The sequence below is a fragment of the Phocoena sinus genome, chromosome 8 (assembly GCF_008692025.1).
Source record: "Phocoena sinus isolate mPhoSin1 chromosome 8, mPhoSin1.pri, whole genome shotgun sequence".
Lineage (NCBI taxonomy): Eukaryota > Metazoa > Chordata > Mammalia > Artiodactyla > Phocoenidae > Phocoena > Phocoena sinus.
In genome coordinates, this window is record NC_045770.1 from 60,259,959 (window position 1) to 60,284,321 (window position 24,363).

The window sequence follows — 24,363 nt, forward strand, 5'->3', positions numbered from 1 at the left end:
TAAAGGTCAAGGAGGGACGGATCCCTTACACTTCTAACCTTCCGCGGGGGAGAGTTCTTGGAAAATGAGAAATTGGCCTTGTATTATTTTCAGTGCAAATATTTCACCAATTTTCCCCTTTGGAGAGCCAAAGAGAAGGGTCCCTAAACCGTCTACTTTCGCGACGCTCCCTCACTCTGGGCAACAGGAGTGAAGCGTGGAGACTAAGGACTACATTTCCTAGAATGCATGGAAGCTGACCCGGAAGTTTAAATTCCGCTCTCTCTAGAGGAGATTTGTAACGAGTGAAATATACATAAACCACCGAATGTATTTTCCTGGCAATAGCACATGCCTTCTTACCTAGGTGGGAGTCATTTTCCGGAAACAGCGGCTTCTTGAGGCCCCAGAACGAATTCACGGACTTCGGGAGGCGGAAGAGTGGCGCTTCGGGTCAGAAGGCGGAGGTCAGAGAACAGAATTGGCAGGAGAATGGGTTTGTGGCCCAGGATCTGAGGCAGAGGTGGCTCTTCGAGGCCCATTATCCCGGGTGAGGGTCGTTGGGGTTGTCGATGGGGAGGGGAATGGACGAAAGGGAGGAAGGGTGACCATCAAGGAAGTGGACAGAACAGCGCATTCCGAGGAGCCGTGGAAGTAGCTGCTTAGGCTTCCGAAGCTGAGAGCTGAAGAGCCTTGCGGGACTTGCACGGCCCCCAACTGCTTCTTAGGCTCTCACGCCTCAGGATCCACTTCACACAGCTCCGTACTCTTTCCTATGCCCACACTTTGCGTCCCCAGCTCCTACCTTTACCCTCGTCCTGTACACCTTATTCACGATGCTGCACCCCGACTTATAGCTTCCTAACTCATTTCCAACCCTCTGCCTCCTACCCAGGACTGTCAACTTTTGAGCTTCAGGGAACATTCTCACAACTCCTTTCCCCAGTTCAACTCAGCTAATTCCATATTATCAAAGCATTCCTAATAATATTATCTATAAGGTAAGGTTAGTCACAGATATTTATTAGAGCTTACTAAGTGTCAGGCACTGTCCTTTGTATTTACATAAATTATTTTATTGAATCCTCTTTATTTTAATTTTTTTAATTAAAATTTTATTTTCTTAGGTTGCTCTGGGTCTTAGTTGCAGCAGGCAGGCTCCTTGTTTGCAGCTCACGGGCTCCTTAGTTGTGGCATGCGAACTCTTAGTTGCAGCATGCGTGTGGGATCTAGTTCCCTGACCAGGGATGGAACCCGTGTCCCCTGCATTGGAAGGCAGATTCTTTTTTTTTTTTTTTTTTTTGCGGTACGCGGGCCTCTCACTGCTGTGGCCTCTCCCGCTGCGGAGCACAGGCTCCGGACGCGCCGGCCCAGCGGCCATGGCCCACAGGCTCAACCGCTCCACGGCATGTGGGATCCTCCCACACCGGGGCACGAACCCGCGTCCCCCGCATCGGCAGGCAGACTCTCAACCACTGCGCCACCAGGGAAGCCCCGGAAGGCAGATTCTTAACCACTGTGCCACCAGGGAAGTCCCTGAATCCTCTTTACAAAAATAAAATAAAATAAAAGTACTTCTGCATACTATCCAAGTTTATATGTGTTACAAATATCTTTCAGTCAGTCGTTTGTATTTTAACCTTGTGTTACCTTATTTTTCATATTTCCATCTTTGATCCATTTGAGTAAAATTTTAAAAATATGTTATGAGGTAGGGATCTGCTTTTACTTTTCTTCACATTGTGAACCGGTTTTCTTTCTTTCTTTTTTTTTTTTTTACATCTTTATTGGTGTATAATTGCTTTACAATGTTGTATTAGTTTCTGCTGTATAACAAAGTGAATCAGCTATATGTATACATATATTCCCATATCCCCTCCCTCTTCAGCCTCCCTCCCACCCTCCCTATCCCATCCCTCTAGGTGTGAACCAGTTTTCTGAACACCATTTATTACTTCATCTTTTTCTGGCAAAATCGTGCTCTATCTTACAATCAACTTAACAGGTTGTAAATTCCCATTTATATGAGTCTGTTTCTGGAATCTATTTGCTTACTTCTGTAGACCATATGTTGAAATACTGTGACTTTGTAATTCTTTTCAGAGTTGTTCTCCACCTCTTTGATCCATCTTTTTAGAATTGTCTTAGCGATTTGTGGCCCTTTATTGGTTGATGACTTTGTGGTGATTGCCAGCAACTTCTGCTGGAATTCTGATTAGAATTATGTTGACTTAATAAACTACTTTTTTCTTTCCTTTTTTTTTTAATTTATTTTACTTATTTTTGGCTGCATTGGGTCTTCGTTGCTGCGTGGGCTTTCTCTAGTTGCAGCGAGCAGGGGCTACTCTTCGTTGCTGTGCACAGGCTTCTCACTGCGGTGGCTTCTCCTGTTGCGGAGCACGGGCTCTAGGTGCGTGGGCTTCAGTAACTGTGGCACATGGGCTTGGTAGTTGTGGCTCGCGGGCTCTAGAGCGCAGGCTCAGTAGTTGTGGCACACGGGCCCAGCTGCTCCGCGGCATGTGGGATCCTCCTGGACCGGGGCACGAACCCGTGTCCCCTGCGTCGGCAGGCGGACTCTCAACCACTGCGCCACCAGGGAAGCCCCTAATGTAGAATTTAATTTCAGAGTAAAACAGATAAAAGTGGTAGCATTGTTATTTTCCTTAAAAGAGGGGAAGTATTTACTTACCTACATTCTCATATCCCACATTTGGGGGCTTTTGAAGAAGTAGAGATTCCAGAAATCCCAAAGCTACTAGTAATAATTTCTATCTGGGTTGAGAAGTAGCATGGAAAAGTAACTAGCAATACCACCTCCTCAGCCAGACTGCCTGGCTGCCCACCTCATTAAGTGGTTTGGCATGTCTGTATGTCAGCTTCTTCTCCTGTTAAAGAGGGAATGATAGCTCCTACCTTACAGGGATATTTAAGAATTGCATGAGTTACTTACTCATGAAGGGTTTTGAAAACTACCTGTACTTAAGCACTACATAAGTGTTACCTAAAACAAAAATGGAAATTTGTGTTATTGTGTGTTTGGGATAGGAAGACTATAATGTTGCCTGGGTATAGAGGGTTAAGGGCTTGAAGGTGGAAGGGTGAGGGAGGCCCCAAAGCAAAGGAGGTTGGAGACTCGGGGTCCAACCCTCTCTACTCCTTCATCCAGCCTCAGCCTAAGTGGACCGAGATCGTGAACAGAAAGCTGAAGTTCCCACCTCCGCTGCTGGGTGCCATTGGACCTGGTGTAGCAGCTGCTGGAGTTGCAGGTTGAGACCACAGACGGCAGGCCAGGCGGGCCCCTGCAGAATGTGGAGGAGGCTGAGGACCACTCCTGGAGGGAGGCGCTCAATCTGGCCATCCGCCTGGGCCACGAGGCCATCAGTGATGTGCTGTTGGCCAGTGTCAAGTTCGACTTCCGGCAGATCCACGAGGCCCTGCTGGTGGCTGTGGACACAAACCAGCCGGCAGTGGTGCGTCGCCTGCTGGCCTGGCTGGAATGGGAGAAGGGCCGCAAGGTGGACACCAGGCCTTTCTCACTGGCCTTCTTTGACTCATCAGTCGATGGCCCCCGCTTTGCCCCTGGTGTCACCTCCCTCACCCTGGCCTGCCAGAAGGACCTGTATGAGATCGCCCAGCTGCTCATGGACCAGGGCCACAGCATCGCCCGGCCCCACCCTGTCTCCTGTGCCTGCCTCGAGTGCAGCAACACATGCTGCTGTGATCTGCTCCAGTTCTCCCTGTCCCGCATCAACACCTGTCATGGCATTGCCAGCTGTGCCCACCTCTCACTGGCCAGTGAGGACGCCATGCTGGCTGCCTTCCAGCTCAGCTGTGAGCTCAGGCGCCTTGCCCACAAGGAGCCTGAGTTTAAGGTTGGTTTCTGCTCCCTTCCCCTGCCCTTGGTGTCCCGTATCTGTCCTCCAACGGGGCGTGGTCGGGCCTGTGGTGGGTGTTCTGGGAAGAGGGAAACAACAGAAAGATGTTCTCAGGAAACCTCCATTCTGATGGGGAGCTGCAGAATTCCACCCTGAGGGGGATCTCATTCTAATTGCAGACAGCTGTCACTCCAGGGGTACCTAGTCTCATGGGGGTGGGACAGACCCTATCCTGGGTGTCTCCTGGGTCAGTCTGAGGGAGGAGAGAGAACATAGATAGGAAGGCAGCTGGACAGACTTAGAGATGACATTCAGTAGAACCTGTCCTTTCTGAATACCTACTGTGTGGTCCCACCTAGAGCATTGTGTGTTGGGGCCTCATGCTTGTGATCGCAGCAGGGAGAGAGAGGGCAGAGAGAGGCGGACAAGACTCCCAGGATGCTCAGCTTCATTCAGGGTCTCTGTGGATGGTACCAGAGGGCTTCTAAGGAGCAGAAAAGAGGTCAGGAAGCTACAGATGTTGTGTGCAGGGCAGACTCCTTGGAAGAAGTGGGATTAATCTTGGCTACACAACGAGGTGGTTTAACACAAGTGAAGAGGAGTAGGGAGGATATTTGAGGTAGGGATTCCGTCCAAGCAAAGACTCTCGGCTAGTAACAGTAGACATGGGATGAGTGCAGGAACCCTGTGCAGACAGAATGCGTGAAGGGGAGCCAGGGAGGCCTGGAGGCAGGGGCTGGTCAGGGGCTTTGAATTCACCAGTCCAGTTCCATCCATCGCTCATCCACTGACATCCCCTCTGTGCCAGGCAGTCTTGGTTCCCATGGTCAAGATTACCATTAGGTGGGGAAACAAACAAGGATATTAACAGAGTCCTAGGGCAGGATGTGACCTGTGCCGGACGAGCTCAGGGAAGAGCCTGCTGCTTCTCCAGAGTTGTAGAAGGACCAGGGAATGAAGAGCCTCCACTTCACAGGTAGCAGGGAAGAGCAGCCCTTTCCAAAGGACCATCCCTCATCCTCGTAGCAGCCCACAGAAGGAGGCAGCAGGAATGATCATCCCCACTTTCCAGGCAAGGGGACTGAGGCTTGGATAGGGGAAATACCTTACCCAGCGTGACACCACCTGAGGGACCATGCTGGGCCTCAGACCTAGCCTCCTAAAATCCTAGCCTGGATTCTCTCTGGTGTTAGGGCCCCAAGTAAAACTGAGGCTAGGACGGGTAAAGTGGAAACAAGAACTGCCCACTCGTGTCTGCAGCTCCTAAAACTGCCAGCACGGGCTCTCATGTAAGGTAGGTGCTCAACAAAGTAATTCAATTAACCCAAGAAGGCATGAAGAATAGCAGCAGAAGTGGGACAGGAATAGGGAGGAGGAAGTACAAGGGGTGGACAAAGGTGACGGAGGGGTCTGAGTTGAAATGACTCGGCAATGAGGTAGATGCAGCGACAGAGAAGCAAGGTTGACCCAAGAAGTGCCTCGTTACAGCCAAGAGGATAGGTGGGGTGGAAGGGAAGAAAGGAATAGAGGACTCAGGGTGACACCAGCTGTGGGGAAGTGACGGCCGAGGGCAGAACAGAGTGGCCCAGACCCACTTTTGGGAGGGTGGGGGCTGACCTAATGGGGCTGGGCCCCCAGGGTGGCAGGCGCACACGGACTTCCTCCCTACAGCATGAGTACATTGCCCTGGAGTCGCTGAGCCAGGACTACGGCTTTGAACTGCTGGGCATGTGCCAGAACCAGAGCAAGGTCACTGCGGTGCTCGATGCCTTGGGCGAGGACAGCAAGACTGAGCCCGAGGCCGAGGGTCTGGACCAGGCCTTTGAGGAAAGCATCCCCAACCTGGCGAGGCTGCGACTGGCCATCACCTACAACCAGAAGTGGGTCAGCTGGGCCCTACCCACCCCCTCCTCCCCCGCCCTGCCCTGACCCCTTGCCCTGCCACCTCTACGTAGTCCCTGCTCCAACCCTAAGCAAGTCCTTTCACTGCCCTCAGGACCCCTCTCAGATCTTCATTCTGAGCACCCTTCTATCTAGGCCCTTGATCCTGTGGGTCTCCCACCTGCCCTTCTTACCTTCAGTCTAAGTCCCTAACCTCTCCCCAGCCCTTGGAAGTCCCATTACCCACCCAGACCCCACCTTCAGAACAGACTTCTGGGTCTTACCCTCAGCTCAGCCTCTGGCCTGCTGAGTAGGTCTGGTGTGGTCTTTTTCTGTTGTTAGACTTCAGTATCTCACTCTATTCAGCAAGATTAGACTACATCTCTCAGGGCTTAAGGGTCACGTGATTCCATGGTTCCCCATTGCACTAGACGCCTGCCCCCTAAGCCTAAGACATGCTCTCCTTCTAGCCTACCCCCCTCTTACTGCTCCCTCTCACCTACCCTAGATATCCTAGCCCACCAGGAGCTTAGCCAAAAACCTTCCTTCACAATGGCTCCCTAAGACACCAGAGCCCACTTTCCCTGCTCCTCCCTCCTCAAGACCATGAAGGCTGGTGCCTCACATCTCTAAGAAGACAAGGAATCCTGCGGGTTCTGGGACTGGGTACCCAGTTGCACCCACCACTGCCTGACTTAGATTCAGGAATGCAGGATCTGGAGAGTCCAGGAAAATCTTTGAATTCAACTTCTTCATAGACTAGGAAACCAAGTCCCAAAGAGGGGTGGGGTCTGCCCAAGGTCACATGGCAAGTGGGTTGCCTCTCTTCTGAGCTGGCTGGCCTGGGAAGAAAAAAAACATGGTTCAACCTCTATGGCAGGGAAGTCAGTGCACCCAACTAGCTCCTCTTCCTCCTCCCTGGCTGGTGGCCACCCCCTCTCCTCACTCCCATCTCTGCTTAGTTTGTAGCACCCCCCATCTGCCAGCAGGTCCTGTCCTCCATCTGGCATGGGAGCCTGGCTGGCTGGCGTGGGAGCACCAGTATCTGGAAGCTCTTTGGTCGCCTTCCTCATCGTCCTCACCATGCCCTTCCTCTGCCTTGGCCACTGGCTGGTGCCCAAGTCCCGGGTACTAAGAATAGAAGTAATGATAACTGCCATTTATTGAGCACTTGCTTTATGCCAGGCCCTGGGCCAGGCACTTTGGGGATGTTCCCATCAGGTAATTTGAGGTGGTCCTGGAAGGTAGGCATTGCACCTGGATTTTACAGTGGAGACACAAGGAACAGAATGCTCTTTTGTCCACAGTAAATAGCAGAGTCAGGATTGAAACAGGTCTCTCTGCCTCTGAAGCCTGAGTCGTATATACAGCCCTATAATCTCCTAAAGAGACTCTGCCCCAACCTACAGATTCTTTGGGAGCCCTTGTGGACCCAGATATTTCTGTTCCTTCACCCAACAAATATTTCCTTGAGACCCTACTGTGAACCAGGCATCGTGCCTGGTGCTGGGGATATAATAAAGAGCAAGCCAGGTACCTGTCAATCAAGTGAGGAATAGGGCGAGCAGTGCTCCAGGAAGCAGGAACAGCATGTCCATCAACGGCCCAGGGAGGGAGAATGCAAATTATTAGAGACTGAGAGGAACTCTGTGTAGCTAAAGCATAAGTGCAAATGGCGAGTGGTAGGAAGTAAGCAGGGGCCCGGGTCCCACAGAGCCTTATGCAATGATGGGAGCCACTGGAAGACTGTAATGAGGTGAGAGATCCTATTAGTTTTGTGTTTTAGAAAGCTCTCTCTCCTAGTGGTGTAAAGGATGGATTGGGGGAGGGGCGGGAGTTAGGGAGACTGTCAGAGTGTATGAGAGAGAGGATGCAGAGATGCCTTTAAGCTTCCTGGTCTGGGTGGCCGGGACGTTTTCTAAGATGGGGAAACAGGAGGAAGAGGGAGAAGGAACAAGTTTGGGATCAAAAGTGATGAATTTCTTTTTAACATGGTGTGATTGAAGAGCCTGTGGGACCCCCCAGGGAAAGTTACTTTATCTCTGTGATCCTCAGTTCCTTAGCTAAAAAATGGGAATAACGATACCCACCTCATACGGTTGTGAAGGCAAAAATAGATGCAAAAGGGGAAGGCCTAATTGACAGTACATTCTTCATAAATGTCTGAATAAGTGAGTGAATGAGAGGAGGAGACATGTGGGGGCTGAGCATCCCGGAAGTTATCCAGGGTGGGGAGAGATTTGAACAGGACTCTGAGAGCCCTGCTCTCCTTCCTTCCCCAAGCTGGGCCCGCCTGATGAAGATCCCAGTGCTGAAGTTCCTGCTGCACTCGGCCTCCTATCTGTGGTTCCGCATCTTCCTGCTGGGAGAGTCCCTGGTCATGGAGACACAGCTGGGTACCTTCCGAGGCCGCAGCCACAGTGTCTAGGAGACTTCACTACACATGGTTTGGGTTGCAGGTACATGTGTGGGGCCTTTTATTTGTGGCAGACCCCCTTGGGGGCCCCCTCACTTTTCTTCACAGTAAGCACCCCCATGGAGGGGGGCTGCCCCTGTAGATGCTCCCTGAACACATAACCAGACCCCTCTGGGCTCTGGTCCACCAAGGGTTTCCTCTTCACCTCTAATCAGGGGACCTAGCCCTGTGATAGACCCCACTGAGCAAGGACCCATTCTTCCCCTACCCTGACACCAGTCGCTACCCATTCTGGATGTTCATATCCTCTCACAAATAAGACACTGGTCCACTGTGTCCGGTAGCAGATTACCTTGGTGTAATGGTAGCCAGCAAGTATACCACCAGGCAATCTATCCCAAAGGTCATGGAACAGAAAGGCTCACAGACCAAATTAAGATGCTTGAATCATACAGTTTATTAAACCCATAAATGGTGTACTTATGATGGTGGTGTTTCGAGGACCAGAGTTGAGGTTTGAGCAGAGGATACAACAGCCGGAAGCAGTCTGGCCCCAACACTTGATTGGTAGGAGAAACACAGGGGCAAGTATGTCTGACCACAGCTGTAGCTTACTAATCATCCTGGTGAACAGCTGTGACTTTTCTTTGCAATTTTTGGGCAGAGGACATGTGAGGCCAGAATGGGTATCACCAGTGGGGAGCTGATTTAAGATCTGATGAACCCTAAGGGTTCATCTGCCTTGTGTATATTCAGCGTATTATTAATATTTAGTGTCTACCCTAAATATTCTAAATATGTTCACACACGTACGCTCTACTTGCTTTATTTGTCCAACATGTCACCCGGATAACTAACTTATATATGCTTAATGCATAAGTTCCAGCCATTCCATTGGTGTTCTTTGCTTCTATAGCAGAATTGAGTATTCTCAAACAATTCAGCAAATGCACTTGACAGTAACCTCCAGGGCTCTACCGAGCATTTGGCTGGTCGGCTCAGCAGCTGGACTGGGGGTCCCTTCCTCATCTGTCTTCCCTTTACTTATCTCTAGCTTAGTTAGCAAACTCCCAAGACACCAGTAGACTAAGTCCGCTACTCTACCCTGTACCAAGCCAGTCAGTAAGGCCTGAAAGATTATTTGGCCAAGAAACTCTGGGGAAGAAAACAAGAGCCATGCAAGAGGAAAAGTTTCTCATCCAGTTATTTACTAAACATTATTGACCTGTATTGGGTGCAGATGAAACCAATACAGTTCCTGCCCACTGGGGAAGAAGTCTTAAACAACACTCCTTGTTTCTTCATGCAATAAACACTTGCTGCTGCCCTACGGTGAGTGAAGCCCTGAGAACACACAGATAAACTAAATAGGGTTCCTTCTACACATCCAACGTATTTAAATAAGCATCCACCCTCTGCTGCCGTGGGAGTGGATGCAGTTCTCACCTCGCCCGCACTGCTTGTCTCCAGGCCCGCACACGTTCTCTTTCCCCACAGCCCTCTCCCTGCCCGTGCTGCCCCTTCACCTGGCCGGCTCCTACTCCTCCATCAGGTCTCAGCTCAGTCGTCACTTTCTGGGAGAAGTGAAGCTTTCCCTGGTCCCCAAATCAGGTTGAGGATCTGTTCCTAAACATTCTCACAACAGCCTCTGTTCCCCTCCTTTCCACCTTAACAGTTACCACACTGGCTTGTAACGACTTGGCCACTTGCCCGCCTCCCTCACTAGATTATGAACCCGGGGAGGCCAGGGACTGTATTTGTCTTATTCACCACAGGATCCCACTGGCACATGGTAGGAGCTTAATCAGTTTTTATTCAATAGTAACTACTGGGCCTTGTTCTGGGCACCGGGGACAAGGAGGTGAATAGGCCATGGTCCCTGCCCTTGAGGGGTTCAAAGTTCAGGGGAGGGGACGGGGGGCGGGCCCAGGAAGAGATATCCTGCAGTGCCCCACAGCGATGGTATCACAGAGGTCTGAAGAGAGCTGTGAGAACTCACTCCCCCGGTTAGGGAAGGCTTCACAGAGGAGGTAAGATTTGTCCTGGGCCACAAAGGCGAGCCTGCCTTCAAAAGGGTGTGGAAGGGCTTTCTAGGTGGACAGAACCATGAGCAAAAAAGCACATGCTTGTATCCAGGGAACGGAGAAGGGTATGACATGGCAGGGTCACCTGGCTAATGGGGTCCAGCTCCCGAGACCCTCCATCCCCAGGTCAGGCCCTGGGCCCCGGGCTGATAATGAGCAGGTTGATAATTTGGAGCCCCTTCAAATCAATATTCTTGAAATAGTTGTCCAATATATATTTGGTGGAGGGAAGGGGGAAGCAGATTTCGATCATTCCCTCCCAATAACCAGCTTCTCAAGGTGTTACTCACTTTCTGAGTTTATCAGCCAACTGGGGTCAGTGGCACAGGCTCCGTGGCAGCTGAGTCTGCATCAGCCAGAAGTTCTTTTTATTTTCACGTAAGATCTCTGTACTTAAGCAGACTAAACGTCTACATTTTATCCATTTCATGCCTTTCATATCTTAGTTCTCCTACCCCATGGATAGTTTCCCCCTACAACCATACCTGCAACCCAGCTCTGACCTGGACAGAGGAGGGCGCCTCACCCTGCCCTGGCTCCCTACCACCTCCTTCAGGCTTCCTGTGGTTTGAGTGTAAGGAAGTGTGGATCGAGGGCCTGTGCAGTTACCTCCTGGACTGGTGGAACATCCTGGACACGGTCGTCTTGTCCCCGTACCTGGCGGCCTTCGTGCTTCTGGCCGGGCTGGCCTACAGGCGCTGCCGGGATGCCCCGGACGGGGCTGCCTGCCGCTACTTCACCTCGGCTGGTGAGTGCCTCCCAGCTCAGCCCTGAGTCCCCCAGTCGCCTCCCTTCCTTGGTTCTCGGCCTCAGCCCCCCAACCCCGTTCCACCTGCACAGAGCGGAGTGAGTGGCACACGGAAGACCACGAGTTCCTGGCTGAGGTGTTCTTTGCTTCACCCGCCTGGCCTACGTCCTGCCGGCCCACGAGTCGCTGGGCACCCTGCAGATTTCCATTGGCAGGATGATCGACGACATGATCCGGTGCGTACTGCCCCTGCTCAGAGCATCCTCCCCTCCGATGGACCCCACTTGACCTCCTTCTGAAGCTCCCAGCTCTAGTTAGCACAGGGATTCTTATTGTACAGGCTCCAGAGACCTCGGAAACCCTGAAACTAAAGGCAAATTTTCGGATGTAAATGTAAAGGTACATTTCTCTGCAGAGAGGGTCTATAACTTTCATCTAATTCTCAAAGAGGCCCATGACTCCAAAGATCAGGAACCACTGATAGCAGAAAGAGCCCTTGGCTGGCATTCCAGTCCCAGTTCCTTTGTTGTCTCCATGGCCCTCTCTGGGGCTCAGTTTTCCCATCTTTGTGGTGAGGCACTGGACTCAGGGGTCCCTTTGGATGGTTTCCACTGTACAACTGCTCTTGGAACTCATGGAATTATCTGGTCTTCCTGGTAATTATCATCTAATCATTTACAGCCTACCTGGCCTTTCACCCTAATCAGAGCCCATTTTTCGTGCCTGCTTCCCTGGGAAAACCCTGCCTGAGGTGGGACAGGCGTGGGTGCCCTTGATGGGAAAAGCCCTGGTTACATCTGTGAACATCTTCAGCTCAGCTCAGCTTGGAGAACTTGCCATCCCACCCCTGAGACTCTCCTAGCCTTCCATGTTGCCAGCCAACTCAACTCACGTGTGGTTTTAACTCCACTGGTGATAAATCCTGTCCAGTAGGACTCTGTGACTCTCCCTCATCCTTGTACCACATCTCAGCATCTCGGTCCCTCCCTGGGAGCCTGACCCATCCCCAGCTTTGACTGTTTCAACCCAGAATCCTTTATTCTGGAGGGAGAGCTTCTGCTTCAGCACCCTTTAAATCCCTTCTCATTTCCCACCCCCTAATTTCTCTCTTCTTAATAATAACCACACTGAATCCTTGTCAAGTAGAGGCTGAGACTGGGAGCCATCACCCCCATCTCTCTTCCCAGAGCCTGACTTCTCCCAGGGAAGAGACCTGCTCTGACCCTCCCCCATCCCACCCCCTGCCAGGTTCATGTTCATTCTCACGATTATCCTGACCGCCTTCCTCTGCAGCCTCAACAACGTCTACGTGCCTTACCAGGAGACAGAGTGGCTGGGCAAGTACTCAGGAGCAGAGGCAGGATGGGCAGGTGGGATTCTGGGACCGTGAACTTGGAGCTTAGTAATCACCTCTTCCTCATGATCAGATTCAACTTAAGCAACTTTGGCAAGAATGCAACCTAATTGATGATGTGTACTTCCCATCATATCACATCAGGAGGCTCACAATGTCAGTTTAGCCCATTGGTGAGGCCCATTGGTCTAGCAAACCTCTCCATTGAAAAGGAGATACCCTTGTGGTAATGAAGAGAGATGTTGAGACTGTGTGACTAGACCACTTTCTTGCAACCTTGCTCTGAGTGGATTTATCATCCACAGATGATTTTTGTTTAATTAATTAATTTTTGCCTGCATTGGGTCTTCATTGTGGTGTGCAGGCTTCTTATTGCAGTGGCTTCTCTTGTTGCAGGGCTCAGGCTCTAGGCACGTGAGCTTCAGTAGTTGTGGCTCGCAGGCTCTGTAGTTGTGGTGCACAGGCTTAGTTGCTCTGCGACATGTGGCATCTTCCTGGACCAGGAATCGAACCCACGTGCCCTGCACTGGCAGACAGACTCGTAACCACTGCGCCACCAGGGAAGTCCCTTTACAGATGATATTTACCTGCATCAGTTATTATAACGTGGCTTCAAGATGCTGATTTTCTATTGCTGTCATTCCCTGTACATTTCTTTGCTGGCATTCTTCCATAAAGAAGTGCTTCCTTCTCCACTCTTTTTGAATATCACTATGGATTCAAAGATTTTTTAAAAATATAATAATCCATTACAGTCATTATTCTTTTTTTGTTAATTAATTAATTTGTTTTTATATTTGGCTGTGTTGTGCCTTCGTTGCTGTGCGCGGACTTTCCCCAGTTGCGGTGACTGGGGGCTACTCTTCGTTGCAGTGTGCGGACCTCTCTGTCATGGCTTCTCTTGTTGCAGAGCACGGGCTCTAGGCGTGCGGGCTTCAGTAGTTGTGGCATGCGGGCTCAGTAGTTGTGGCTCGCGGGCTCTAGAGCACAGGCTCCGTAGTTGTGGCGCATGGGCTTAGTTGCTCTGTGGCATGTGGGATCTTCCCAGGCCAGGGTTCGAACCTGTGTCCCCGGTGTTGGCAGGCAGATTCTTAACCACTGCGCCACCAGGGAAGCCCCATTATTCTTTTTGATACTCAATTCTCCCTAAATATGGCCAATAACTAATTCCTTGTTCATTCACTCACTCATTCATTGTTCACTCATTCATTCATTCACTCACTTTTTAAATTCAATCACTTTCTTAGTCATTCATTCATTGTTGTTTGAGTTCACACACATTTATGACACCTTTGTAGTAGGTCCTGTCCCTGGCACTGGAAGCACAGACAGAAGTGAACCAGACCCAGTCTCCTGGAGAAGATAGCCACGTGCACAAATAAGCTCAGTTTGAAATGATGAGTGCTGTGAGGAAGGAGGGCTTATGCTGAGGGTAACCAGAAGGGAAAGCCCCTTCCTCTGTCTTGATGATCAGGGAAGACTTCATAGAGAAGGGAGCTCTGGACTCCACCTACAAAGGTTGTAAGCGTCAGAGAAGGTACAGAGCATTCTGGGCAGAAGGGGGCACATACCAAGGCAAGGAGGTATATTTGGAGAATAGCAAGACTTCCTCCATGGTTGGTGCATGGAGGGGATTTTGAGAGGGGAGGCTGGAGAGGGTAGAGGGTCCAGGTCACGGAGCTCATGAAGGTCCTGCTGAGAAGCCTGGCTTGCCCAGCAGACCAGGGAGCTCCGGATGGCCTCCCAAGCAATCGTTCAATCATGAATTCTTCCTGAGTGCAACTACATGATGGTTTTATTGTTGAACCTGAAGGACCCATGGTTGGGCCTATGGATGTTGGTCAAGTCTTTCTCATGGTTCCAAAGTAAATGGAGGCTTTATTCAGACCAGTCCTCTTACCAAGAATCCTTGTTCCCATCCTGGCTTCAAGATGTTGAGGAAGTCTGCTGACACAGTTTAAATCATGAATCTTAGTGCCAGGGACAGGAACTAGTCCTTCCAGCCTGCTTCATGTGTCCTGGTGTCATTCCACAGCAACACAGGCAGGCTGAGCCCCCCTGCTCATTTATGGGAGACAGCTAATTAAGTCAAAAGTATTTTTGCTAAAAACCTCAGGTACGTTGCATGTTGGGCATTTGGACTGAGAGTACTCAGGAGCATTTAAAGTTTGACAAGCAGAAGTACAGCACATCAGATCAGCATTTAGAAAGAACACCTTCAGTGCAGTGTGGAGGATGGAAGGATGAGAGAGGGACTGGGGCCAGAGACCCGCTGTGGAGACTGTTGCAGTCATCTAGGCTTGAACTGAAGCAGCATGGGTGGCTGCTTCTGTGGTCCAATCACCATCCTCTCTCACCCAGACCATGGCAACAGCTTCTTGACTGGTCTCCGTGCCCCCACTCTCTCATCTGCTTCTCTTCCACTCTCCTCACAGCAGCCAGTGTGATCTTATCAAAAGTAATTCAGGGGTCACCCCTCTGCTTAGAATTCTTCATAGCTTCCTAAGGCTCCTAGGCCATAGTGAGGATCTTTGTTTTTATCCTCCAGGGCCCTGCATGACCTGGTTGGTCCCTGCTTCCCTCTCACGAGCTTCTCTCTCCTTTGCCCTCTGAGATGAGCTATGCTGGCCATCTCTCAGTTCCTCAGATGCCCCCCAGACTCCCCTACCTTGGGCACGCTTCACATCTCCTTCCCTTCCCCCTGGTTGATTCCCTCAACCTTCAGAGCTCAGCTTGAATGTTTTTTGAGGACGTTTTCCCCAGCTCCCAGACTAGGCCATAACATCCTGTGCTGCTGCTTCATAGCACTTGCCACAATTTCGGGATGTTTGTAGAGTTGGTGTCCATCTCACCCCCGCTCCCCACCCAGGACATAACGTCCTTGAAGACACGGACTGTGCTTGTCTTGTTCACGGCTGTATCCTTAGCACCTGTTCCTGGCACTGCTATACGCTCAGTAAATTCTGGCGGGAGATCAGAAATGACAAGCGGTCCAACGGGCTTCGTGGAAGCACAGCACCTTTGCCTGGGCCCTGAGGGCGAGGAGTAGTGGGTCTGGGTGGCGCTCTGGCTCATCTCCCACCCCTCACATCCTACTCTTCAGCCCCCCATGCCAGTTTCAACGAGACCTTCCAGTTTCTGTTCTGGACGATGTTTGGCACGGAGGAGCACAGTGTGGTTGACATGCCCCAGTTTCTGGTGCCGGAACTGGTGGGCCGGGCCCTCTACGGTATCTTTACCATCGTCCTGGTCATTGCGCTGCTCAACATGCTCATTGCCATGATCACCAGCTCCGTTCAGGAGACTGAGATGCATGAACTGAGGGTGGCTCAGGCCAGAGGGAAGAAGAGAGAAAGGAATGGAGAGGAATAGCATGCAAGGAGTGGAGACATTTGAGTTCTGGCTCTGCCTCCACTACTGCCTTGTTTTGTGACTGGGGACAAGTTTTCCTCTCTAGGCCTCACTTTCCTCATCTGTAGATTGAGGGTCTTAATGATGTTATTATTTTCTCCAGATACAAGTCTAGTGCTCTTTCCACCTTATGATGGGGAGGAAGGATGTGTTGTGGAAAAGTAGGTGGGAACGTGAGAAGGGAGAGGGAAGGAGATGGATGGGTTAGGGTTTGTGGCTGGAGAATAGTCCGGATGGAACTGGATGTCAGAAGCAGGAAAGGTGGTGGGGAGGAAGAGGGGAAGGGGGGTACAGGCAGGGGAAATGTGGGTGATAGGTGGAGGTGCAGATAAGAATGGGGAGAAGAAAGAGGTTGGAGAAGAGACATGAGGGCTGGGGGGAAATGGGGCAGACTGAGTGGGCAGGAGGGCTAGGCACCAAAGTGGTCCTTGCAGAGCCCCTGCCTCCTGGCCCCCAGGACGCTGCTGACGTGGAGTGGAAGTTTGCTTGCTCCAAGCTCTACCTGTCCTACTTCCGAGAGGGCCTGACACTGCCCGTGCCCTTCAGCATCCTGCCCTCCCCCAAGGCTACCTTCTACCTTCTCAGGTGATGACCTCAGAGCTCTCACTCCCAACCCCCCAGCACTTAGCACCCCTATCCCAGCTCCTGCCCCATTAGCCTAGACCCTGTCCTCTAACTAACCCCCTCCCTCCACCTCAATTTCTCAGGAGAATTTTCCTCTTCATTTGCTGTTGATGCTCCTGCTGCAAAACCAAGAAGCCAGACTCTCCCCCAATCCCCACCTTTGTGAGTACCTCCTCTGCCCGCTGTGGGTCTTCCTCACACCGGGTCTTCAACTGTATTGCCTATACCGTCCATTTGTCTGAACACCCCTGGCTTGTCTGTCTTTCCTTGTATGTTTCCCAGAAAGCCTGCTCCCAATTCCTGCTCTCTCGTATGGCTTGCCTTTCCCTCCTCCTGGCTTTGGCCATTTCCTACATTTCCAATCCTGTGTCACCCAGCTCGAACAGAAGTTCATGCCACCCTCCCAAGCTGCCAATACCCCATAAGCTTTAGGCAAAACTTTTTGCCCTAAACTGGGTCAAGTTATCGTTGAACGTTTTTCAAAGTAACGTGTTAAGAAGCCAAGGGGAGAATGCCCCACAAACTGGAAATCAGAAGGTGGCTGAGGCCTGAGAGAGGAGAGCAGACCTCCAAGGCACTAACTTACCTCTCATTATCTGCTCCCTAACTCAGTCTGGCTTGGCATGGGACCCCTTGCTAATTCAGATAGCATTACTGCCAGGTCTGTAGGGGGTCCTATCTGTTCCCCTTAAAACATGTTACCTGAGGGTCTCTCTAAGACAGGGCCTCCAGGTCAGCTCTGCGAGACCACAGGCCAACTCTGAAGCTCTGAGGCCCCTGGATCCCCAGGTGAGGAAGGCCTTCCCTTATCTGATTGGTCAACAGTTTGTTTAACAAACACTTATCAAAGCACACCAATTCTGGAAATAAAGATACGCAGGACGGTGGTCCTTTGAGGTGCTGACAATCTAGAGCATCAGAAGGAAATGGACTGTAATTGTGCATGATGACAAACCTATGATAGAAAGAAGCACAGGGGGCTATTGGAGCAGGGACGAGAGGCCCCAGACCCAGCCTCAGGGGTCAGGGAGCTTCCCGGAGACCTTGAGGGCAGAGTAGAATCCTGAAGGATAAACAGGAGGTTGATGGGCAGGTACGGTGGAGAAGGGAGTTCTAGGCACTGGAAACAGCATGTGCAAAAGCATGAGAAAACATGACATTTACAAGAAACTAAATGCCAGAGGTTCCCAGTTCCCATCATCCTGGCTCCAGGCTATCCTGCATGGTACCTCTTACACCCTAACGGATCTCAAACTCCACATTCTGGAACTATCACCCTTTCACCCTGACCACTTCCCGGTCCTGTCCAGGTTGCCAGGTGATGCATATTTGCAGACCCCATGTCAGGGCTGCTTCTCCTCTGGGGTGCAACTCAGCATCTTCACCTGAAGTTGTATTCAGTTCTCTGGGCCTGTGCTGGGAGTCACTGAGTCCTGATGGATCCCACTATACCAGCCAGCTGGGGGTCTCCCCCACCCTCCACTGAACCCCCAGTGAGGTTCCACCCCTCCTCCAGCTGCCCCCCACCTCACTAGCCTGCTCTCTGGTGACCCCATCAGGTGTCTCCTCCCACCTACCCTGCACCTTAGGAAATGGCTTTTCCAAAGCTCTTATTCCTTATTTTATACAAGAAACATGCTTTATATACTCTGCAGCTGAAAAGACCCATCATTCTCTCTCATGCTTCTGCTGTACCACCTCTGTCAATCCTGTCTCTCCTTTTAAAATATTTAAGAAAAGGCTTTGCTTTTTTACATTATAAAAGTAAATAGGCTAGGGACTTCCCTGGTGGTCCAGTGGTTAAGACTCTGCACTTCCACTGCAGAGGACGTGGGTTTGATCCCTGGCCAGGGAAGTAAGATCCCACAGGCCACACGGTGAGGCCAAAAAATAGAGAAAAAAAAAAAAAAAGTAAATAGGCTAACCATAAAATATTTAGAGAACTAAATAAATACAGATAAATAAAAATAATTATTTCCTAAGCATTTAGAGATCCTCTACTCCATGCCAGGGAAGTACCAGCCTGGGAAGTAGGGGTTATCACCATCTCCACTTTGAATCTGGAGACCTTCAGCCTGAAGAAGTTGAGTAGCTTGCTCGAGGCACACAGCGGCGAAGTGACCGAGCTGGGATTTGAGCCTGTCTTCTGAGTCCAGCACTTTGCCTACTTCACCTCTGCTCTCTCTCTCCTTTATCTGCCCCAGATGCCCGACTTGCCCTCCTGGTACTGTCCTGAGGCCTAAAACTGGACCCAGAACTAATCATTCTAATTTGCATGATGATTTCCATCTCATATGCATGAGCTGGTCCAAGGAGATGCCTCCCCACATTCCCTAGTCTCCCCTCTGCGGAATTTGAAGGACAGGGTTAACCTGCACTAACTCAACTCAAGAAAACCAAGGTTGGGTTGGTGGCAGGAGAGAGCTCAACTCTGCCTTGCTCAGCATTTCTCTCTACCCACACTCTGCTTCTCCTCCTAACCCTCACCCACCTCCCACCCTGGTTCTCTTGCACTCAGCCATTCCACCCCTTCTGGCCTCCATCTAGACTACCTTCCAGGTCTGCATGAGGGTCTAGATGTGTGGCCTTCAGGGATAGAAAAGTCTGCACAGACTTTGCCTCCATCTTTATTGCCTGGGGGAGGATACAGTGACTAGAGAAAAGCTGGGGGTGAAGATTCTCTCTCGCCCTCCTGTCTTCCCATCCCAGGCCAATCCTGGGGCAGGGGCAGGGCCTGGGGAGGAAGAGCGTGGATCCTACTGGCTTCATGTCATCAAGGCTCTGGTACAGCGCTACATAGAGACTGCGCGGCGGGAGTTTGAGGAGACCCGTCGGAAAAGTTAGTTGCTCCCCTCCAGGCCTTCCCCATTCCTGTCCCTTGCTCAGCTGGAACACCCAGCCTCACACCCCTCCAACCAGCCTGCAGTTCTCTATGTGGCCCCCCTCCGACCCACCCTTGGAAGCCAAAACCTGCCCAGATTGTGTGGGCCCTTGCACTCAATTACCCTCGTACCTGTTTAGACATTTATTACACTCACTTGATTTAATCCTTCATTCCCGCCTTCATTCTTGCGTTCATTTATTCTCTCATTCACTCCCTTTCCCATTCACTCATTCACCTTATTCATCATTCATTCATTCACTCATTCAACCAGGGTTCATTGCTAGGTCCCCTTTGTTCCCAGCAGGGACACATAGGAAGCTTTCAGTCTGCTGAGGAAGAGAAACCATCTTGCTAGGCAGAAAGTGCTTAGAAAAAGGGACACAAATTGCAGTGGGAGCCCAAAGAAGAGAAAGAGTCTATCATTTTGAGAGGCTCATGGGAAGGTAGAAGGATAGAGTACCAGAAGCTGGAGAAAGAGGAGATGGAATCAGAACTGGGCTCTGAGGGTGGGTATGAGCTGGACAGGTGTAGATGGGGAAGAAGGCAGAGGGGGCGGATGTACAAATCTCTACCCATTAGAAAATTTCCCATCCTTATGACTCCTGCCTGACCCCTTCTCTGGTCCATAAGACTTTCCTTCTTGGTATCTTCTAAACTCACCACCACCCCAGCCCTGCTGATTCATCTGCACCTGACTCGGCCTGCCCACCTGACCCACATGCCATAAGCCAGTCCCTCACTTCCTCCAGTTCTCCTGCCTAGGACCTCCGGCATAAATGTCCCCCGGGGTTGTGCTGAGGGTAGAAGTGGTCCAGGGCAGGCTCATCTTCTGAGTGACCTCCCCGTCACTACTGCCACGCCCCACCCCTCCCCAAGACCTGGGCAACAGACTGACAGAGCTGACCAAGACAGTACCTCGACTGCAAAGCGAGGTAGCCGGTGTGCAGCGGACTCTGGTGGAGGGAAGGCTGCGCCGGCCACCAGACGGTGCCAGCATCCTCTGTCGCTCCATCACCCGAGTGTGCAACAGCTTCCAGAACCTGGGCCCTCCCATCCCTGAGAACCCAGCGCTGACAGTGCCAGGGATTGTGGGGACCCAGGTGTCTTCAGAAACTGGGCTTCAGGACGCAGGCAGGGCCAGGACTCCAGCACCTGGAGAGTCTGGCCCCTCCTCCCCAGCTCACGTGCTAGGGCACAGGGAGCAAGAATCAGAGGGGGCTGGGGACGTGCCCCAGGAGGAAGACCTGGGAACCAAGGAGGGGTCCTGATGCAGTGGGAGGGTCCCGCCTTCTGGTGCTGAGTAGAACACCCCAGATGGGTGAGGGTGGGGCTCAGTAGGAGCCCGTGCTGCTTTCCTTGCCTCAATAAAGCCTTTGTTCTGGATGTCAGATGCCTCCAGAGTGTGTGAGAATCTCTGTCTCTTGATGTTTTGAGATCCCCAAGCCCAAAATGAACCCTTGTGGGAGCAGGGCAGAGAGAAATGGCTTGCTCTGGGGTCCCAGATATCTGGGGCTTAGGATCCTACTTTGAGTTCCTTCAGATGTTTGGTGGAAAGGGTTCTGGACTAGGAGGTAAGGGTCCTGGTTTCAGCACTACCTCTCTGACCTTCAGCAAGTTGCTTCTTTCCTTGGCTCTGCATTCCTTATCTGACAAGTGGCCTAGGAAGCCATCTGTCCCCCTTCCTGCCTTCAGGGCTGTTGTGAGGAACCTCTGTCTATTAAAGCATCTGGGTTTGCAGGTAACAGTGTGTGACAAGGGTCTGCACTGAGACCATGTCTAAAAGTGATCAAAAAGTCATTCTTTTTAGTCCCTCAGTCCCTGAGTCCCATTTGGCCAGAGCAGGGCAGATGGTCTAGTCTCATGGAACAAACCAATCATGAAATTTGAGGTCACCACACTGCAACACTGTTTAATCCAGTGGCTTTCACAGTACTACCCTTGCTTGTCCCCTGGAGTCCCTACCACGTAGCGGGGATCCCTCCACCCTACCATGGCCTCAGATCCGCCAACATCCTGGCCGGGGAGATGGCTGCTAGGTCTGGGTCTGAAACCATGTTCTGGCTTCTCCAGGCTCTTCAAAGCCTCCCATCTTCATATGGATGTCATCATTTCCCAGGACTCCTACGTGGCAGGCACTGAACTTTCAGAGCCCAGCTCCTAAGAGCTGGAACCCCTAAGAGGCCAAGGGCAGGGCCTTCCAGGAGAGCAGAGAGAAGGCCCCCTTGGAGAGTGAGTCGGCCTGTCCTCCTGCTGGAGAGAGAGGAAAAGGTGGTGAAGGGTCAGCAGGGCCAGGGGAGTCAAAGCAGCTGAGGGAGGGGCAGGAGGGTGACTCACTTGGCACAGACTCACATCTCGGCCTCTTCTTCGCTGCAACAGACAGCACAGTGAGGCCTCCATGCAGACAGACCCTCACACCCCAAACTTCCCTTCTCACCAGGCCCTGGCACGGCCATTCCCAATCTCAATCTAGCTTTCCCTTGTGCTAAATACAAACTTCTGACTTCCCTTCCTCCTTCTTCTTCCAGGAAATCTTCCCAGATTGCCTTTCCATCCCTGCTACCATCCTGGCCCCACTCTGTCCCTGCCTCAGCACTTGGGAATAGCGCATGTGTTACGCTATTACGCCCAGGGCCTCCTGAGATCTGAAGCAGCACTCCTGTCACTTTCCTCTGCTTATTGCCCCCCTTAACCAGGTTCTTTTGGTCTTTTAGACTGTATAGCAGAAGGAAACTTTCAAGGACCTTTATAGAATCATCTGAGAATATTCACAGATCCAGAAAACACTTACAGGGCCTTCTCTGAGCAGGCAAAACCTGAGTCACAGAGAAAAATAACTCCAGCTAACTTCTAGCCCTCAACTTCCCCATTAATCACGTGGGTCTCCTGAAGGCCCTGGGAACTGAAATAAATCAGGGACATCCTGCCAGTCCTGCTTCCCTCATGCATGGCTCACCACCCAGATAGGCGCAGTTAAAGTGGCTGCACATCTGATTATTGCTGGAGAGAGTCACCAGGTTCCGGGCTCCATCCTGGGAGAAACTGGTGACCAAGAAGACTTCATGCGGGGGGATCAGCACCTCACGCTCCTTGGGAAAGACAGACAGGGCCTGGATTGGGGCCCCAAAGCAAGTCCTTAGAGAGAAGAAGGTGGCATTACCAAATCTGTGGGCCACTGCCTCATCCAGGGAGCTGGAGGTAAACTGGCCTAAGCGGACAGAGACCCCCAGCTCCTTGGGTTCAAATCGAATGGCGCCCACGCCTCGGAACACCACCTGCCCAGGTTCCCTGCTGCAGTCCCTACTGCCCTGCAGCAGCTGCAGGGCCCGGGTCAGGTAGAAATGCAGGGCCTTGAAGGGGAAGTGCTGCATGTAGAACTCCCTGGAGTCACCGCCTGTCCGCACAGCCTGGTTCAGCTCCCGGTATAAAGGGTTGGATGAGTTGGTGTAGACCATGACGGCGATTCCGTGCTGGGTTTTGAAGCCAGGAGGCAGGCTGAGCCCTGGACACCTTTGCTCCCAGGCCTTCTGGGCTGTCTCCCAGGACTCCCGCAGCCTGGTATGGTTAGCCATCTCCTCCGCTAGCAGATGGACTGCCTTCTCCTCCATCTCCTCCGAGCAGCCCACATAGGCATCATCGAAGGTGTTTGGAGCCAGGCTCAGGTTCTGGATGGAAACATTCTGGGCCTATAGAGGTAAGGAAGAGAGGGGCCACACAGGAAAGGGTGTAAGTTCAGGGTACTGGGCAGAGGTTCTGGTGGCAGATCAGTTCAGAAACACAGAATCTCATTTCTGTGCCCAAATATCTGGGGTGTGAAATTTGGCAAGAGCTCAAGGGCTTAAATAACAGGCACTGGAGCCAGACACACATGGGTTCAAATCCTGGCTTCACCACCTATGGGCTGTGAGATCTTGGGCGAGTCTCTTAACTTTTCTGGACCTCAGGTTCTCCACCTATAAATTGAGGATACTTCCAACCCCACAGGTTATTGTAAGGATAGCATATAGATCCTCACTTGTGTACTAACTAAGAGGGGTCATTTATCATTAGAGAGGTTCCTGCACTCAGTGGGACGTGGGGCTGGAAGACTTCCAAGCACCGTTCTGGCTCTAAGGCTCAGTATGCAGGTGACATACAAACGTATGGCCAGTCTCCAATTACCTGACCCCATCCCCATCCTCAGGCTCTTTCCCCCTCACACAGGTGCTAGACACCACAGCAAGTCACTGGCAGCTCTGAGGCTCTGAGTCCTCTCCTGCTCCAGAAGCCCTCATCCTCAAACCTGGGGGTGGGGACTGGGAGGAGGTCAAGCCCTGGTGTGGGAGGGGCTGCGGGAGGGCAGTACACAGGTAGCCCAAAGGAGTTTGTTAGGCTGGGCCTGTGGTGGGAGATGGGAAGTGACAGAAGAAAGATGCAGGCGATCCCAAGGGAGGACCATAGAAGGAAGGAGGATCACAGCAGGACCAATGGGTGGAGGTCGGGTTCTGGGAGATGGAATGGGAAGTTGGGGCTCCCTATAGGGATGGAGGTTCCTGAGAGGAAGAGGATTAAGAGGAATGGCATCATAGAAAAGCGTCCCTGGGAAGGCTCTTTGAGGAGTCAGGCCTCGGGTCCACCCCAACTGTTCCCTTTGTGGCAGCAAATGGTTCCCCCCAGTTACCTGCCAGGGGGCGTAAATGCGGATGCCGCTGAGGGTGTGGATGCCAAGGCAGCTAAGGGCGATCAACAGAGCCACCAACATCATCCCTCTGGGAGACTTGGAGAGTGAGATCCCGCTGAGGGTGGGACCAGCGACGGTGGAGTCTTGGCTTCGATGGGCTGGGGGACAGAAAGTTGGAGAGTTTCTTCTACAGTGTGAGGGGTCCCTGGTCTAGGACTTGGCCCGGCGGGGCGCGGGCGGTGCCCAGAGCAGCCCTAAGTGTGTGGGCGGGTCTTGGATTTTATCCTCCACCCACCCCACCCCACCCCCCCACCCCCCGCCTCCACCCCAGCACAACCCCAGTCTCAGCTCCCCCACCTCCCAGCTGCCCGGGTGCTCAGCGCCTTCTGCTCAGGAATGCTAAAGGGAGAGCGGTAATTTGGCTCCGCTTGGAGAAGGGAGGGGACGGGG

General features: G+C 51.9%; 2 protein-coding genes across 3 annotated transcripts; one reads left to right on the forward strand and one right to left on the reverse strand.

Annotated features, from left to right (window-relative positions):
- Positions 1–228: 228 nt before the first annotated feature.
- On the forward strand, positions 229–20,578 carry LOC116758322 (short transient receptor potential channel 2-like). The gene is given in 17 exon segments (XM_032641149.1): positions 229–246; positions 347–502; positions 3,146–3,213; positions 3,215–3,851; positions 5,526–5,738; positions 6,698–6,793; positions 6,795–6,865; positions 8,022–8,194; positions 10,792–10,983; positions 11,076–11,126; positions 11,129–11,219; positions 12,232–12,324; positions 15,454–15,661; positions 16,206–16,333; positions 16,456–16,534; positions 19,082–19,211; positions 20,133–20,578. Coding segments are annotated over 17 exon segments (2,796 nt in total). The 3' UTR covers positions 20,525–20,578.
- An 851-nt stretch (positions 20,579–21,429) lies between these two features.
- Positions 21,430–23,997, reverse strand: ART5 (ADP-ribosyltransferase 5). 2 transcript variants are annotated; one of them, XM_032641253.1, is made up of 4 exons: positions 23,914–23,997; positions 22,210–22,933; positions 21,591–21,623; positions 21,430–21,506 (listed from the first exon to the last, which is right to left on the reverse strand). In XM_032641253.1, exons 1-4 carry the CDS (start codon positions 23,995–23,997, stop codon positions 21,430–21,432), a joined length of 918 nt encoding a protein of 305 aa, XP_032497144.1. The 2 variants fall into 2 exon arrangements, with proteins under 2 accessions (XP_032497144.1, XP_032497145.1); XM_032641254.1 differs by lacking the exons at positions 21,430–21,506; positions 21,591–21,623 and having other exon boundaries at positions 22,166–22,939; positions 23,926–23,997.
- Between the last annotated feature and the right edge of the window lie 366 nt (positions 23,998–24,363).

Bases quoted from the DNA above. Each gene is read 5' to 3' on its own strand.
- ART5 (XM_032641253.1), bottom strand. From the start codon at position 23,997: ATGATGTTGGTGGCTCTGTTGATCGCCCTTAGCTGCCTTGGCATCCAC. The intron at 22,934-23,913 runs GTAACTGGGGGG...CTATAGGCCCAG, and splicing joins GCATTTACGCCCCCTGGCAG to AATGTTTCCATCCAGAACCT. The intron at 21,507-21,590 runs GTGAGTCACCCT...CTCTCTCTCCAG, and splicing joins GAGATGTGAGTCTGTGCCAA to CAGGAGGACAGGCCGACTCA.